We start from the raw sequence: 18,304 nt of genomic DNA, 5'->3' as shown, positions 1-18,304 counted from the left end.
TAGCTTTAATTACATGGTCTCTGCTATATTGTGTAGTGAAAATGTCACGTTATATTTTTTTACCCGTACACGTGTGCTAATATTTGCAGTGCATTGACAAGCTCAGCAACTTTCTTTTTAAAGGTTAGCGAGGTTTGATTTGTTTTTAATTATAACATACAGGAGGTGAGTCAAAAGTCAGGTGATTTAAACCAAGCAACCAATCAAAAACCAGCACGCTGTTTAATGTTTGATTAATTTCATCATTATATGACACAAAGTACCTTAGGGTATTTGGATAGTTACTGACTATTTACTCCCCCTGTATATTACTTAAATATTTCATCGTTCTGTCAATCCACACATTGACACATTGATAGACAACATAATATACACTCCACAATTCTGTCAGGGCTAGTAACAAATGTCCCTGGGGTTTTTTTTGGGGGGGGAGGGGGAGGGGGGTTAGTGTTGTAGCTGGTTGCTGGGGTTGTGGGTAAAACCCCTATTATTAGGGCAGAAGCAGTAACAGGTAAATCTGCTTACTGCAAAACAAAAATATATTTTAGAAACAAGACTGATATTTTTTGGAACATTTAACCCCATTAAGGATGGCCCACCTATTTTCTAGGGTGCTTTTTCATACCCATAAGAGTTTTACACGAACGTGGATGTAAAAAGTTGCGAAGTATAGTAAAAAAGTCAGGGGTATGTCAAAAGGACACATTGTGCTTCATAATATAGGTCATTAATCCCATAAGGGGTGTGTGCTCTAACAGAGATGACATATGGTCACTTTAACCAACTATGACTGTTTCTATAAATCTTCAAGTGGCAAGATGTTCCAATTTTTGCCTTTACTCTGATTAATACTAGGGGGAAATAATCAGACAATTTAATACAAAAAAGGTTTGGCCAGGATACTATAGCTTCACGACTTCTCCAGGGCTGCACCTTTAACCCCTTAAGGACCAAACTTCTGGAATAAAAGGGAAAAATGTCACACATGTCATGTGTCCTTAAGGGGTTAATGTGGAACTCCCTTCCCTTCTCCGTTACACTTTCACCCAGTCTCCATTCCTTAAAAAAAATAATTGAAAACTCACTTTTTCAGGAAAGCATATAATTTAAATTGTTTTCATCCCCGCCCTCCATGACTCTTCTCCTGCAACTTTCAAAAATAACCTACTTAGACCTCAGTGAATACTTTTCTAGCAATCTACTTCGTTACCCCTACTTATACCATTTGAGTCACTATACCCCACTCCCTCTAGCATGTAAGCTCATTGATCTGGGCCCTCAACCCCTCTGTTCCTGTGCGTCCACCTGCATGGTTACAAGTACGTGTCTGTTTGTCCACTCATTGTACAGCGCCACAGAATTTGCTGGCGCTATATTAATAATCTAATAATCTAATAATAATATTTATTATTATTAATACTGAGCATTATACTAATAATACTAATTTAAAAGAAAAAATAAACACTTTGAGTTTGTGGAGAATTGACAAGGTATTTGCAGATAGCAATTGGCCAGTTCCTTTTATATTTGAGTTACTTTGGCCTATAATTTTCAGTACAATTCTTAGTTTGGGGAAAAAACATCAGTGTTGTAATTTATGGTGGGGAAAAAAAGAAGCTATTGCCACACAATCCCATTTCCTAGAAAAATTGTGAAAATGTAGAAGTAATACAGTTTCTATTGTTGCTGCTAGCACAGACACGGCTACAGCTTTTAGCAACCAGCATTATAAGAAACAGCGTGAGCTCTCTCTTGATTTGCATTTTCTTTGTGATTTATGACACCATTTACTGGCACAAGGAACATAAATCTCTGGGTTTGTTTAAGTTTTAACAAGGGAACTAGTACACAGCACGGTACATCCAGGGAACTAGCAGGCCACTGCAATTCACTGAGCTCTTATCAACCCAATGTCTACTTTACAAAAAGACATTGTCCAACTATTTATATATGCCAGGCCAGGAATAGTAGCAATTATATTTTTCCAGGGAAGCAATTAACAACAAATACACCTCTTTTACTCTATGTTACATTCTCAGCCTCTTTGCAAGACAGTATTGAGAGCTAGAAAATAAGACTTAGGACACAGGAAGCCACATGCAAGAAAAATGTATAGCATAATCTGTGTAGTTTGTTCTTCCACTTGAAAATGGGACTCCATGGAGAACCTAAAATATTCACTTTCCGAACATACCTCACAAGTGCTATATTTTCATGCATTGCTGTAACACACATACACGGTGCTGGTCTAATGTAGGCTCTGCACTTGCAAGTATGGACAGCGTTAGAAATACTTAGGCCAGGGCACATACTGGGGTCTTAACAGTGGCACAAAATGTTGGTGGAGTATCACTGTACCTGATTAACTTAGAGTTGCTACCTTGACCATGTTTTTCCAAACATCTATCAGGATTATTTACTATAATGGAAACTGGAAGTGGTGGGAATTCAAAGAGATCTCAAAGTAAATATCAAATTTTACACCAAAACAGCTGACCCCGATTTTTTCTAACTAGTTTAGATTTAAATTTGAAATTGACCCATTCACTTCGAATTTATGACAATTCTCACTTTAGTAAATAACCCTGTATGCGTTTCACATTCTGTTGGCAAGTACATAAATATCGCTATGTAGCTGCAAGTGGAATTCAGATGTGGCCAAATTAATAGAATGAATGCATCATGTCGGAGACCTAAAGACACCACTACAATAAGTTAATGGATGCAGGAGCTGGGCCCCACTGTTCCAGGTTACCTCTAAGGAGTCCTGCTTCTTCAGAATACAAGAAAATATTTCCATATGTGGCAAATCTGAATATACCATTGCTTCTGTGTCAATTGGCAAGGGTGTACACAGCGGTCTAAGAACCACCCCAATTAGACGGTGACCTTGAACAACCATCCTGTAAATTTGCAAGCATAAGAATAGCCTACAGTTTCTGTAATCCCTGTACATCTCTAATATTTTTATGTTATCTTTTGTGGAGTATGTTTTGCCAGTCATCAATTTAAATAATTATTTTAAATGTTGTCGTATTATTATTAATATGAGCAAGCAAAGAAACATGGAAGTAGTTGTATACACGTGCTATAAAAAGGCACTCTGACTACTTAATTGAGGTTTACTTCCAACTGTTACTTTATGGCAAACCCAGTAAAATATAGACTGGAAGCCAATAACAATAATGTACACACTGTGAGATGATTTGGTACATAATGTATTCCTTAACCTGGAATAAAATTATATGAACGGAACATCCACTTTGGAATGTGTCCTTTCCATCTGAAATTCTAAATGCTTCATTAAAGCATCAATTGCAGCAATTTGGCCATTGTATTAATAATAATAATAATAATAATAATAAAATGAAAAAAAAGCATAATTGCTAAATTGTTGAAGTGTCAGTAGTGTTTGTCTAAGCCTCCAGGAGGTTCTGAAAAGGCCACCCTAGTATAGGGTATTTTACCTATGCATCATATATTTCAATATTATAATAATAATAATAACAAAATATATATAGTACAATAACTTTAGATTTAAATGAACTGAAATGGTATTATATACACACAACAGACTGGCGGCTGGATTCTCTGATTGGAAATAAGGTTATGAATGTGAAGAAATGTTCCCCGAGACTTCAGAGGGAAATTGCTATTTATTTGTCACTAGTAATCATAAAGAATCTAGCTCTAGAACAGGCATAGGCAACCTTCGGCACTCCAGATGTTTTGGACAACACCTCCCATGATGCTTTGCTAGCATTATGTGTGTAAATGCATTATGGGGGATGTAGTCACAACATTTGGAATGCCGAAGGGTGCCTATCCATGCTCTAAAACAGGGATAGGCAACCTTCGGAACTCCAGTTGTTGTGGACTACATCTCCCATAATGCTCTTACACCCATAGTGCTGGCAAAGCATTATGGGAGGTATAGTCCAAAACATCTGGAGTGCCAAAGGTTGCCTATGCCTGCTCTAGAACCTTGTAATATCCACTTAATTGCAAGGGAGGATGCCAGATTCCCAAATATATTTTTTCATGTCTTATCCCTTTAAGCATTTCGTTTAAGAGGAGACCAAAGAGTTTGATCAATTTGTGATTTCTTTACTATAAGTCTTGACAGAGTAGATGGTTTTTAATGCTGTTGGAGTTGTATATTGGAACCATATTTACTTATTAAGTATTTTGGCACTGAAAACAGCTGAGCACAGCTGGAAGTTCTCATTAAAATTAGAGAAGATGGTGAATTTGGTGTAATTGGAAGCACTGTCATTACAATTGTACTTCTTTGTTTCGAGTAATTATCTTAAAGGAGAACTGTCACTTATATTGAAAATCACTGATGTGTCAACTTTTTTTCCTTGTGACACTCCTTGTGACACTTTTTTCCTTGTGACACTGTTGTCTTTTGCATGTATATTAAAAATGTAGCAAATTACACAACAATCCAGTTCAAGTGAGGCACACCCGGGACTTCCTCAATGCTTACTGTTCCAAAGAGTGGAAGATAATAACGATGACTGACATGGACTCAAAATGGAGGCTTCCAGTTGCCAGATAAAAAGTTGTATATATCTAAAATTAATTTTATTTTTGCACCTTCCAGATGCATATCTATTAAATCGATGCAATAAGAAAATATAATGGTAAAAATACTGGCAAATGACAGTTCCCTTTTAAGCAACAATTACCATGCTACTAGCAATAAAAAATATCAGTATCAGAAATGTATTCTGAAAGGCAACATGTTAGTATTAAAAAAAACAGAATCAAGCTGCTCCAAGATGCCACAATTCTAGCATCCAAGAAGAGCTTAATTTACAAGGTGAAGAACTGAAAACACAGTTTATAAAATGGAACAAAATTTAGATGTATGCCTTATTTCTCGGCGTGTTCGATGAGGCCTCTTTGTGTATTTATCCTTTGGTTCTGGGTTTGTTACTATGGGAACACTTTCGATTGCCTTCTTTTTCTGCATTTTGTGAAGAACAATCCTGTAAATTCCAGTTATGGAACTCCGTGAGTCTTTTCCCCGGTTGTTAAGAATATGTTCCTCTGCAATGCCTAAAGTTTCCAAGGTAATCTTCACTTCTAATTCATCCTCATTGAGAGCACTTGCCTCCAGTAAGTGTTTTGGGTCTAATTTGAATGGTTCCAGGGGCTTTGGGTATTGTACCCCACGCATCCACTCACTGTTTACGATGTGATCCACACTGCATCTGTCAGATGGTATTGGCTGAAGCATCCCCTTGATCAGTTTCTGACATGGTTCAGACACATAAGGTGGGATGGTGTATGTTCCATCGAGAATGCACTTCTTTAATTTGGCCACTGTATCAGCTCGGAATGGCATGCTTCCAGTCACCATGAAGTATAAAAGTATACCCAAAGCCCAAATATCCACAAAGACACCAATGTAATTTTCATCTCGGAAAAGCTCAGGTGCTGCATATGGAGGAGAACCACAGAAGGTGTTCAGTGTTTCATCTTTTTTACTGATTGTACTAAATCCAAAATCTCCAACCTTCACACACGTGTTGCTTGTGTAGAACACATTTTCGGCTTTCAGATCTCTATGTATTATTTGGTTATCATGCTAAGGGGAAGAGGAATACAACATTAGTTTATCAGCTGAAACTTTTTAGCTACTGATTAAGCAAAACAGAACAATGATTTCCGAAACATTGATAGCAAGGGTGGACTGTCTAATTCCTCTATTGGTCATCAAAATATTACGAATAATGCCCGCAATATAGTATTGTCTATTCTACGCTCCTACAACAAGATCTTTTCAATGGCCTCTATTGAATTTTGGTATTTTCATATTGAAACCACTTCTGGTCTGTATATTCATTATCTTTATTGTTTAAACTGTGATGGAGATAAGATCTTACCATGTGCTTCACAGCAGAGACTATCTGCGAGAAGATAATTTTACTTTCGGATTCTGATAACTTTCCTTCAGTGTTAATTTTTGCAAAAAGCTCTCCACCTCCTGCATATTCCATCACCAGGTGCAGTTTGGACAGGGTTTCCACCACTTCATACAGTCGGATCACATTGGGATGATGTAACTTCTCCATGCTTGAGATTTCACGAGACAACAGGCGCTGGGTCTTCTGGTCCAGTTTGGTTTTATCCAAGATCTTTATTGCAACTTTTTCTTGGAAAAGAAAAAAGTGATATAATATTATAGCAAAACATTAATCAAAACCAGAAATATACAGGATGTAGAAAATGGCTGTGTAAATATATAGCTTTTAGAAAGTTCGTCATGGCATTTAGAGTCTAGTTTTTTCATGCAACGTTTTGTCATGTTATTCTTGGTCACTGACCCTCCAGGGTACCCAAGTTTATAACTGGATTTTGTAGTAAAAGAAAACACAGAAGGGGAATTGCAAGATTCCAGAAACACCTGTGGCTTGAGCCAAAGCAAAACATGATATCCCTTACTCTAGCAGGTAGGTGGGGATGTTGTTACATATTCCTACTCTCTATTTTATGACTTCTCCTCACTACCCATGAACAGCCCAGCATACCGCTTATGCTCTCCAGGATCTCAATGACAGCACAGCTGGAAACAAGCACAATGCTGCACAACCTGTATTTAATGCACTGCTGCTACCTAACTAATACAGGTGTATGCACCCTTTTTCAACAGTTTCCTTGCACAGCACTATACTGGTGACTATAGCATACACTATACTATATAGGTGGCTGCTTTGATTAAAATGAATTATAATAAATTAATAAAAATAAAAAATAAGTAAATTTAAAAAAACTTATCCTCCAGCCCCATCCACTACCTGTAGAGATTTGGAGCTGAAGAGTCAGCCCCAAAAGCTTCCCCCTAACAACGCAGTGCACGCAGATGACAGACATTTTTATGCACAGAATTAACACTGGTTGCAGGCGGTGCACATTCTGACTCCTACAACTTCAAATCACTGGAGTGGTCATGGTTGTCGCAGTAACCCTTTAATAAATAAGGACAATATCACCAGAGTTCTTGGTTATTCTTTCTGAATTTTAGTGGGTTAAATCTAAATTGAAAAACTGAAGCGAAAATAGCCAAACTGTGAGTTGGAGAAACCTTCAAATCAGCTACTTCAACTTCAATTCTGCCATTCAGATATAATTCTCTTAAATGTGGAGTTTACTGAATGTATAATGATGAGTACCTTTAGATATATTTATATGGATCAAATAGTACAGCGCTACGGAATTTGCTGGCATTATATAAATAATAATAATAATAATAATAATAATAGGGCAAAATTCACTTAAGCATATATTATTCCACATCGGTGCATAAATTAATAAAATTCCGTATATGAAATGCATGTTGTATAATGTTCCTATTAATAATCAAATTAGGTACGGATGTCTAATGGGTTAAAAGAACAAATGGTAGTTTGCTATTTTGTATCATGAGCTAAAATGACTGCCACTTGTGGGTTCCAGCAAAGGTTTTAAGATCATATTGTGCTGCAGAGTTCCAAAAACCTCCACTAATTATAGAATTCTATATTTCAGTTATTCAGTTTTTTCCCCATCGATTTAGAGAAGACTTTACCTTTATTAAGTACATGAATTCCAAGTTTTACTTGTGAGAAGTTTCCACTTCCGATTTCTCCACGAAGTCGATAAAAGCCGATCCGTTTGCCCAGAGTCAGCTCTTTCACTGTCTTCTCATCACGTGACATGTCCTGAATAAGTTTCTCAAAGGGTGTTAGCTTGCGTGTCTTCCCATCTCCATCCTGTTCATAGCACTCAGACTGTGCATAGTCCTCCAAACCATCCTTCCGGTTCCACCGAGCATATCGCTGGTTCCCTGCGGTACTTCCATTCATGTACATTGCTGTCATTGTCAACATATCTGGACGTCTTTAGTGAACTGTGCTATAAGAAAGAAATCTATATCTATATATATTATAGATATATAGATAGCGCAAATCAACGCAACATAGTGTCAGGAATAGTATCCATAGCTGATTTGAAAGACAAGTCAAATATGTCGTAAAAAGTTGATTGTATTCACCACCATGTGTGATGTAGCAGAAACTGAGAATTCCGTAACTGTCTCTGTCAGTCTTTACACAAACAATAAAATAAACTGTTGACAAGTAGAGATTGTCTTTGAAATGTAGACACTGATAAATATGCTTTCACAAAGCTTTTCTTAAGTTGGAGTGGGAGCTGCTTCTTTTGGCTTCTGTGCTAACCCAAGAAGTGATTTGTCCTCGCTCAGATTCATCCTAGTCACAGCTTAGTTGAAGTATCCAGTAAGAGTGAAGATGCTGAGTTGGTCTCCGCAGAGATATCTCACTGTCTGGGTCACATTACATGACAGAGCAGGATTAAACAGTTGTAATGTCACTTTAGCCTCCTTAGCAAAAACAAGTGTGCATTAATCCTTCTCAAAAGGTAGCAGGACGTCTGGTATCTCCTGAAGAGAGATGTGAAAACTGTAATTAGTATTTATACAGACATATCAAATGAAGATACATTTAAGCGATACAGTTAAAGTCACATATACATACAAATGGAATGTGTAAACTTAATCTTAAAAATCCAAAGATATTATGGTTGCCGCTTACATCTGGCAATGTTCCAAAAAACATACCTTGTCGAAACTGGATTATGAGGTAATTTGCTACACTTTTAATACATTTTATTCAATGTTGTAAGTTGCAGAGTAGTGTCAGTGCCACTTTAACTGAATTCTGAACAATATCACAGATTTAAAAAGTTAAAAATACTGTACTAAACCTGCCAATGTAATATAACAGAATTTGTTGAACTAATTTGCATATGCCCACCCAGAATCCTTTGCAGTAGTACCATCCCTGCAAATGTGTGATTTATCTGGGGAAAGTATGTCTTATGGCTTGACTGGTGTGCAGATCTGTGTTTAACAATGTACTTACTATCCACTAACTTCAAGTGGAAGAGGTTTTCAATCACAATTTTTCCCCACCATAACTTTTTTCGTTTGTGCTTCGCAAGTAACACCAAGCCTCAAGCCTAACCAAGCCTCAATAGCATGCCAGTAGCTAGCCTCATGCTGATGAATTGGAAACAGCTCAATAACAAGGAAACAGCTCTCCATGAGTGATTTACTGGCTCTGCATCTCTTCCTGAGTTTTGTTTCAAAGCTGTTGTATACAGCAAACACAAACTCCAAGAGATCCATGTTTAAAATGGAATAATAAGGTAAAAATGTGATTGTTGAAGCATATGCCCAGTTGCCCACCCAGAATCCTTTGTAAGTAGTAACATCTCTGCAAATGTGTGATTTCTGTGGGAAAAACAAGTCTTATGGCTTGACTGATATACAGATCTCTGATTAACAACGTATTGACTATAAATATATGCACAAATACATAGCATGCATTCTTAGTAGCCCTGTAGCAACATTTTCTGGACCACTTCAAGACAAGGCGTTAAATCCTGGACTGGTAGTGTTGCCTTGAGGACTGGTTTGGGAGCCGCTGAGTTAGAGAAAATATGTGATATCATGGCAATTTCTGCATATCATCGGAATGTTAGAAACAATCATTATGTTCATGGCTAAAGGCGTGTTTGTAAATAAAGAACAAATGGTCCAAAACCATTTTTGCTTAAAAAATTATTAAACAGAGGAAAAAGTGAAATACTGGAAACACACAGCTTATCACTGTGAACAAATTGGTTTAAACAAAATCTCTGGTAGATGCCCTGTGCATTTTTCTTCATCCACAATATAAACATCATGTGGTATTATAAGGAAAAATACTGTACTAATGATATATTTAGTAACTCACCAATTGGCGATAAAAATGCTTCTTGTACTTGTTGGAGGAGTCAGACATCTTTAGGCACTATGCTCGTCATGTGGGAGACTTGCCCTACTATACAGATTTTTTTGGTGTCAAATGAACAACCTTATTCAAGAGCTCTGTGAATTCACTTCCTAATTCTATCCTGAACATTTTTACTGCTAATAGTCTCAAAGGAAATATGGAAAGACACCCAAGCCTTACTAATCCATATGTTAATTGAAGCATGAACATGTATAGCCAGATGGAGGACATTGACTGATGGTCCCATGGTGATTGATACTATTCCCTGTAATGAGATTCAGATCAAGATGTCTACGCAAGAGCCCTCCCTCAGGAATGACACTTAATAGTTGCTGAACCAAATGGGATGAGTATATCGAGACACTGTTACCCAGTTACAACCAAATTAGATTTTCCAATTAATACAATATTTTTGACATTATGCTACTTTTCATCTAAATTATACATTCCTGTTTTGTTTTTTTGATACCCACTATTTTACTAATTCCCATCCCTAACACACATCTCTAATAATTTATTTTACCGCATCTATCCATCACATTCCAGAGGAGCCACAGTTGAGTACATTATTTGTATTTGCATTTTTATTGCTACTATGTTACATAGTTACATAGTTACAAAGCTGAAAAGAGACTTGCGTCCATCAAGTTCAGCCTTCCTCACATATGCTTTTGCTAACTGCTCTGTATGAAACTTATTGTAGGAGAACTTTTGTACTATTTGATGTGTGTTACCAATTGTTATAATATATATATACTTCAGGGAGCCACTCGCAGCTGTGACCCCTGCGACCATGGGCTGCGACCCACCACTTCAGGGTAGGTGTGCTGCCGCACCAGCCTGGGACCTGCGTTTGCCAGGTTACCGGCAAGAGGGTAGCGCTGTGCTGCTCCCTTCCTGCCATGGTTTCTAGCATGGCCAATCGGGCCGTGTCTGACCGGTAGTGTTCACTGAAAGAGCACTTCCTGTCAGTCCTGGTACCATAGTACGGGTGAACTGGTACAGTAGGGGAGGAAGGAGAGACACATGGAAGGGCTGGGGGGAAGGGAATGAGACACATGGAGTGCTGGGGGAAATGAGACACATGAGTTGTAAGGGAAGGAAAAAAGTAGCAAAGTTAAAAAGTTAGCTTGTATTCATGATTCTCACACTCAAAGGCAAAAGGTTTTTCCCATGACCAAATTAACTATAAAATCTGAATTTTTCCTTTCCTGTATTGTTTCCATTGATTTACCAGTGTATTTGATAACATACTGTGTACAAAGTATCTTGAAAAATAAATTAATAAAAGGTAAATCAATTAATCTTATCTGTCCCAGAGATTGCATCATATACCACAAACAGCTGACTTGGTCATCATCCTGACATCAGCAAATAATGAGCCTAATTTTCCTTTCTACTTCCTTATTTAATTATATCAGGATCTATACATTTATGATACCTATTAGTTAAAAGGGAACAGTCTCTATTAAATGAAACTCTGAAAATCAACTATAATTTGTGTTAAACTGTTTTGTGTAATGCTTTATTTTATTATCCAGTTCGTTACAAATTATGAGAAGACACAGATGACAATATTCTCCTTGTATGTTTTCTGTATGCTGGTTGCCAGGTACGTAAGACAGGGCTTATCACAATACATTTTATTTTCACAGTTCACAAATGCTTTTTTTGTTGTTAAATATTGGAATAAGATGAAGATAATATTAGACACCTGGGAAGGGACAGACTCTGTTAATGTGTTATGTATGTAGTGTTTGGAAAGTCAGTCCAGAGAGATCCTCTAAAACACACACTGTGACATGATGCCAGTAAATGTGACATTACACAACTGCTGGATACAGTTACCATGGCAGACATAGGATACCGAAATAAAAACAGGGGCATGGAAACATAGAAACGGGGGAAAAGACTCTGGAGGGTATAGGGGCGATTAACAGACAGTGCTGCCACATGCATACTAATGAATCTGCCATAGAGAGACTCTGCAAAAACTGATAGAATGCAAAGGGCCCCCATAATCTCAAGCATTGGCTTCTAATGATACAAGAAAGTGTGCAGCGCTTGTGATAAATACACAGAAATATGTATTAGTGTGTATCCACCTTAAATGAATGTATCAAATAAGGAAAAATACCTCAATAAAATAAGTATCAATGGGAATGAATCCTATACATAAAAAAACTGAAAAAATCATAGCATAATACTGTAATAGTAAGTGGATATAATATAGCAATCTATATGGTCCCACTCACATGAGTTGGAGCCTGTTAATGGATAAACTGGCTCAGGTAGAATCATCTAGGGAATAAAATAAATGATACTCTTGTTACATTTCTAAATTGGTGTTTTGCCTATCCTATCCCTCTCATATTTTGAGGATCAAGCTCCAGTCTTTTGGACTTCATTGGAAATTCTTCCCTAGTTGATTCTACCTGAGCCAGTTTATCCATTAACAGGCTCCAACTCATGTGAGTGGGACCATATAGATTGCTATATTATATCCACTTACTATTACAGTATTATGCTATGATTGTTTCTGTTTTTTATGTATAGGATTCATTCCCATTGATACTTATTTTATTGAGGTATTTTTCCTTATTCTATACATTCATTTAAGGTGGATACACCACTAATACATATTTCTGTGTATTTATCACAAGCGCTGCACACTTTCTTGTATTGTTGTGTTATGTTATTTGTGGGACTTTGGTGATTAAATCCCACTAGTGTGTTTCAGCAGCTGTTTTCTTAGCGCCACAAACTACACCTTCTGTTTTTTTTTTTTTTTGTATTGACTTATAATGGCCTATTCTTATTTACGGTTGAATTAATTCAACGGGTTTTAACACTTTGTGTGACTTGATACGTTTCGGTTAAAAGATGACAGGATTTTTCATTCCAGTGCAGTTTGTCATGAACTTAAAATTTTAGGTCATATAGCCGAATGGTAAAATTTAGCCAAATCAGCTATATTTTCTCCTCAGCTAATTCGATTTTTTCTAATTCTCTTTGAATTCCTGACAATTTGCACTTTACTGAATAATCCTGTTTGTTAGGTGCCTCTATACTAACTGTTGTCCCACTGAACAGAAGAAAACAAGTAGTAGCATTATCTTTATATTTAAACTCACTAATCTCACTTCTGTATCTCATGAGAAAACAATAGGGTACTCAAACTTCAGGAAAAGAAGTCAAAGCCTCCACTGTTCATATATCTCTCTTCTGGTAATCGATGTACATGACGAACCTTGAACTGTGTACTTGTCTGTAACGTACCTAAATTTGCAAAAAGAATAATAATTTAAAAAACAAACACCTGTCTAATATCGTGTAGATACCCCTTGTGCTGCCAAAACAGCTCTGATGCGGCAAGGCATGGGCCCCACAAGATCTCTGTCTTATCCTGTGGTATCTGGCACCACAACATTAGCAGCAGATTCTTTAATTCCTGCAAGTTGTGAGATGGTGACTCCATGGATCGGATTTGAAGTTCCAGCACATTCTACAGATGTTCAATTGGATTAAGATCTGGGGAATCTGGAGGCCAATGCAACACCTTGAACTCTTAGTCATGTTCCTAAAATCATTTCTGAACAATTGTTGAGTGTGTCAGGGTGCATTATCCTGCTTAAAGAGGCTACTGTCATCAGGGAACACCATTGCCATGACAGGGTGTATGTGGTCTGAATCAATCTCTAGGTAGGTGGTACGTGTCAAAGTAACAACCACATGAATGCTAGGGCCCAAAGTTTCCCAGCAAAACATTGCCCAGAGCATAAAACTGCCTCCTCCATCCTGTCTTCACCCATAATGCTTCCTACTGCCATGCCTTCTCCAGGTAAATTATGCACATGCATCCAGTCATCTTCCTGATCTAGAAGAAAATGTGATTCATCACACCAGTCAATCTTCCGCTATGTTCCTTGTTCCCGTTCTAACACTCACGTCCCTATTGAAGGTGCTTTAGGCAGTGGACAGAGGTCATGATGGGCACACTCACCTGTCTGAGGCTACGCAACAAACTGTGATGCACTATGTCTTCTCCTATAATGCTTCCTACTGCCATCTCTTCCCCAGGTAAATTATGCACATGCATCCAGTCATCCACCTGATCTAGAAGAAAAAGTGATTCATCATACCAGTCAATCTTCCGCTATGTTCCTTGTTCCCGTTCTAACACTCACGACCCCATTGAAGGTGCTTTAAGCAGTGGACAGGGGTCATGATGAGCACGCTGACCCGTCTGAGGCTACACAGCAAACTGTGATGCACAATGTGCTCTGACACATTTCTATCATGGCCAGAATTACATTTTTCAGCAATTTGAGCTACAGTAGCTCTTTTGTGATACGACCAAGCGCGCTTACCTTCACTTTGCCCATGCATTTTAATGTGCCTTGGGCGCCCATGACACTGATGCCGGTTCACCGGTTGTCCTTCCTTGCACCACTTTTGGTAGGTAATAACCACTGCATACCAGGAACAACCCACAAGACTGGTTGTTTGAGATGCACTGAGTTGTCTAGCCATCACTATTTCGCCCCTTGTCAAAGTCACTCAGATCTTTTCAATTGCCCATTTTTCCTGCTTTGAACACATGAAGTTCAAAAACTGACTGTTCACTAGCTGCCTAATATATCCAACCCATTGACAGATGCTACTGTAACAATATAATCAATGTTATTCACTTCACCTGTCAATGGTTTTAATACTGTGGTTGATCAGTGTAAATACCTCTGCTTGGACAGTAGTTTTGCCCATGTTATCTAATGAACAACAATGAGTGTAGAACTGCATATGTTCTGATATACTTATTTGTAATGTGTAGACAGCCTGACTGGTATTTTACATCTCTAAAATTTCATACAATTCTTTGCAGTTTTATAATCTAGTAATACAGATGGTGTTTGTTTAGTGCTTAATTATCCCTTGGATACAATATTACAAAGAACAGAAATGTGCACACTAAATATAAAAAATAAAATAAAAAGTTAAAAATCATACTTCTATAGCGGGTATCTTCTGCATTTGTTTGATTACTTAATAATAATAATACAAATAATGTACTAAAGCATATTTTTGGTGGGTGCATTCCCATGGATTGGAGGTGTGTTGGTCCATAGGGGTTCTGTGCTAATCAAGGTCTCCTGGCACGATAATGGATGCAATGCTGAGTAAAAGGTACTTTCACATTGATGAAAAAATTTAAAATATGTAGTCTTCATATATATTATACAGCAACAAAAATGGTCTGCCAGTCAGCCTATCTATCTATCTATCTATCTATCTATCTATCTATCTATCTATCTATCTGTCTATCTATCTATCTATCTACTTTTATCTATGTTATCAAAGGCAGCTTGTAGTATGTGCTGTAATATCAGTCATTACATAAAAACAGTAAACTGTTTTGACCATCAGATTGTGTGTGCTAGACAGGATTAGATATAAAACCCTTAATGATGAGCAGGTGAGAACCTTTAAGGCTTATGTAAATCCTATCGGTGAACTAGTTTGACATAAGGAAGTACTGCCAGGAGTATAAGCCAGCACACATTGTCCCAGACAATGGGACAAAGCCTAATGCTGACATAGGAACACAAGGCTGTTATGTGAGCCATAAACCAGCACTCAGAAGTTGCATGGGAAGGTTACAGTGGAAAAATGAATACGCTGGAAACACCTGTTACACAAAACATAAGAAACAGGCAATAGCTCTGACACCAGATAACTGTATACAGTAACATCAGATAACAGTGTCCAGTAATAACTGATAACAGTAATACCAGATAGCTGTATACACCAGGGAACTGGATAAAACACCATTCTCTGATTCAATACATCTGCAATGCCAATATCACAGATACCCACTCATTCCTCTCTTTAGTCAAAGGGGTCCAAGATGGCCAGAAAGGGGGCTGCATATCCACAAAGGTGGTTTTACTGATGACTGAGAAGCTGATTGTTGACAAAGCTAAAAGCCACCACCTAGTCAAGGAAGAAAGATATGACCACAAGGACTGAAGCTTGCACATGTCATCTGCCCAGCTCAGAGCACTGAGATTGATTTGTTGTTGCTTTGAATAGAACTGGGGTTCACAAAAGCTTTCAGATCAACGAGCAACAAGAAATCCATTGCACTCCTTTTCCCTTCGTCAGAGTCTTATAAATGGCACATGTACTTGAAGCCTTACTAACGAGACATTATATATACACTTTACCATCTAGGCCAATTATATTTTATTTTTAATGATTGCCAGATGGTAATCCCACTTTTAATGCTGGTACATATTAAAATATACATATTTAAATCCATTATAACCGTGGAGTCAATGTATGTGTGCAGCATTAGAGGTACATTGATGAAAACAACTGGAATGGACAATATTTTTTAATATATGCAAAATCAAAATAATATTAGATGATTCAGGGCCGGCAGAGCAACCCAGACTATAATAACAGACAAAAAGCCCAGAAAACGGCCAACAATAGAAGCCAAATTGTGCCTAATACCTTCATAAGCGAGATGGGACGCAAAAATCGAAAGCCTGCCTGCTCGGAAGGTCTTTACCAGCCTGACATTTGACGATCCTTCGACGGACCGCGGCCTCAGGCCCAATCCAAGATGGCCCCCAGCAGAACACGAGACTCCAGCCTCTCAGAGGACTCCGAGGGGGAAGATGGATCTGAGATCCCACAAGCGAATAGCGGAGTGCACCAAAGGGGGGATTCGGACGCCGACACATCCGCAGCTACAAAAGGGGACATTAAGAAGCTGCTACTGGAACTCCGAGCGGTGTGGAAAGCAGACCTTACCGGAGTACAGACGGAGGTCGGAGCACTGAGTCACCGCATAGCCGAAGTGGAAAACCGGGACAAGGAAAGGGACAACTGGCAACTTGGGACCCAAGCTCAGATAGAAACCATGGCCCAGATCCGGAGCCTGTCCAGAACGGTCACCACACTCGAGGCCAGGCACCGCAAGAAAAACGTGCGGATGCGAGGGGTGCCGGAGACTGTGACCCCAGAGGCCCTTATGGACTTCACTAACAAGGTGGCCAGGGCACTGGGCGTGAAGGGAGACGGCAAAACACCACTACTGATCACGGCATTCAGGGTCAGGAAAGCCCCCACTGCCCCTGCTGACGCACCAAGAGACACAATAGTGGTGACACGAGACATCGCGGTCAAGACAGCCATCCTAACCCGCTCCAGAGCCCAAGCATCGATTAACGTGGACAATTGCCAGATAACAATATTCGAAGACTTGCCCTTTGCAGTATTGGCAGAGCGGCGCCGGTTCCAACCGGTCACCAGAATATTACGTGACCATAGTATCAGATACAGGTGGGGGGCGTCTGGAACCCTGGTAGTACCCCACGGAGAGGCGGTGTTGATTCTGTCTGCGGGAGAGGATCCAGTGAAGCTCCTCGAAACGCTGCAGCTACCTCCTGCAGCGCCGCTAACTCAAGAAGCAGACAAAGCTACTAACGTTATGACCCGGGCACCGAGAGGGGAGACCCGGGACAGAGCTTGGAACCCACCATAGCCTGATCTGACCGGAGGTGAACAACCCCCGTGGATATAAGATCGGCCCCGTATCCCGATCAGTTACTGCATGGACAACATGAGAACTAAAACACCTACTCTATGGCCCACTAGGACTCTTTTTGCTCCAACCCTTGTCCCCGCTGACTCACCCCCCAAGCAGCCATCTATAGGCACAGCACACCTATCAAAGAGACAGACCAGCTACAAGGGCAACCCACCTATGCCCTCTCCCGGACTAGCATATTGACTCATACTTATAAGACTACTCCTGATGGTGGTGGCTATTTATACCTGGATCCTCTTTATGATTTATTTTTAAATGTATATATGTTAATATGTTATTATTTACAATATTGGCCATGTAGACGCAGGGGTGGGGAGGAACACATAATGATGCCACATTGAGACACATAATAGCATACCATGGCACACATAACTTAACCCGTGGCCCAAAACCGGGCTCAAGACGGCGATCACGCCACGGCCCAGACAGACTCCTTACCCCAGTAGAGAACAATACCCATTCATCATCTAAACTAAAGGAAAATGGCCGCACGTCACAAACCACGTAATTGGCGCTGACCACGCCAAGTTAGATGACCCTACCAGTAGGCACACTATGAGTCTTCCCCCAGTCGACAGAGTGGACCCGAAGGGAATCAAACAGCAGCGACACTAAATTTCAACACACAGAACCCAACAGCGACCTCTAGACACACTCTCCTAGTTGGCATATATCACCTTAATTGCTCTAAGTATACTTTTATGCCTGTCTACATGTATATAGACATGAATCATATTATAATGAGGTTACCACGGGGACCAGCGCAGCACGAGAGTAAGAGCCCACTTGGCGTGACCCCATACACTTACGAGGGAAATCGCTTTAGTTTTTGTACGCG

At 39.1% G+C, this 18,304-nt stretch overlaps 1 protein-coding gene across 2 annotated transcripts in view; it reads right to left on the bottom strand.

Moving 5' to 3' along the window:
• Nucleotides 1–18,304, bottom strand: part of NIM1K (NIM1 serine/threonine protein kinase) — a 62,685-nt gene that overhangs the window by 1,363 nt on the left and 43,018 nt on the right. Inside the window, exons 2-4 of one of the 2 annotated variants that reach the window (XM_063454018.1) lie at nucleotides 7,580–8,452; nucleotides 5,898–6,166; nucleotides 4,881–5,599 (exon numbers count right to left, since the gene is read on the bottom strand). In XM_063454018.1, coding sequence (XP_063310088.1) covers nucleotides 4,881–5,599; nucleotides 5,898–6,166; nucleotides 7,580–7,880 — 1,289 coding nt within the window. In that variant the 5' untranslated portion in view covers nucleotides 7,881–8,452. Of the gene's footprint in view, nucleotides 1–3,942; nucleotides 5,600–5,897; nucleotides 6,167–7,579; nucleotides 8,453–18,304 lie in introns of those variants that run through there. The other variant, XM_063454017.1, reaches the window with a different exon arrangement.

The sequence above is a fragment of the Pelobates fuscus genome, chromosome 5, assembly GCF_036172605.1.
Source record: "Pelobates fuscus isolate aPelFus1 chromosome 5, aPelFus1.pri, whole genome shotgun sequence".
Lineage (NCBI taxonomy): Eukaryota > Metazoa > Chordata > Amphibia > Anura > Pelobatidae > Pelobates > Pelobates fuscus.
Note: the sequence above shows the minus strand (reverse complement) of the source record. Positions and strands in the feature narration are given on the sequence as shown.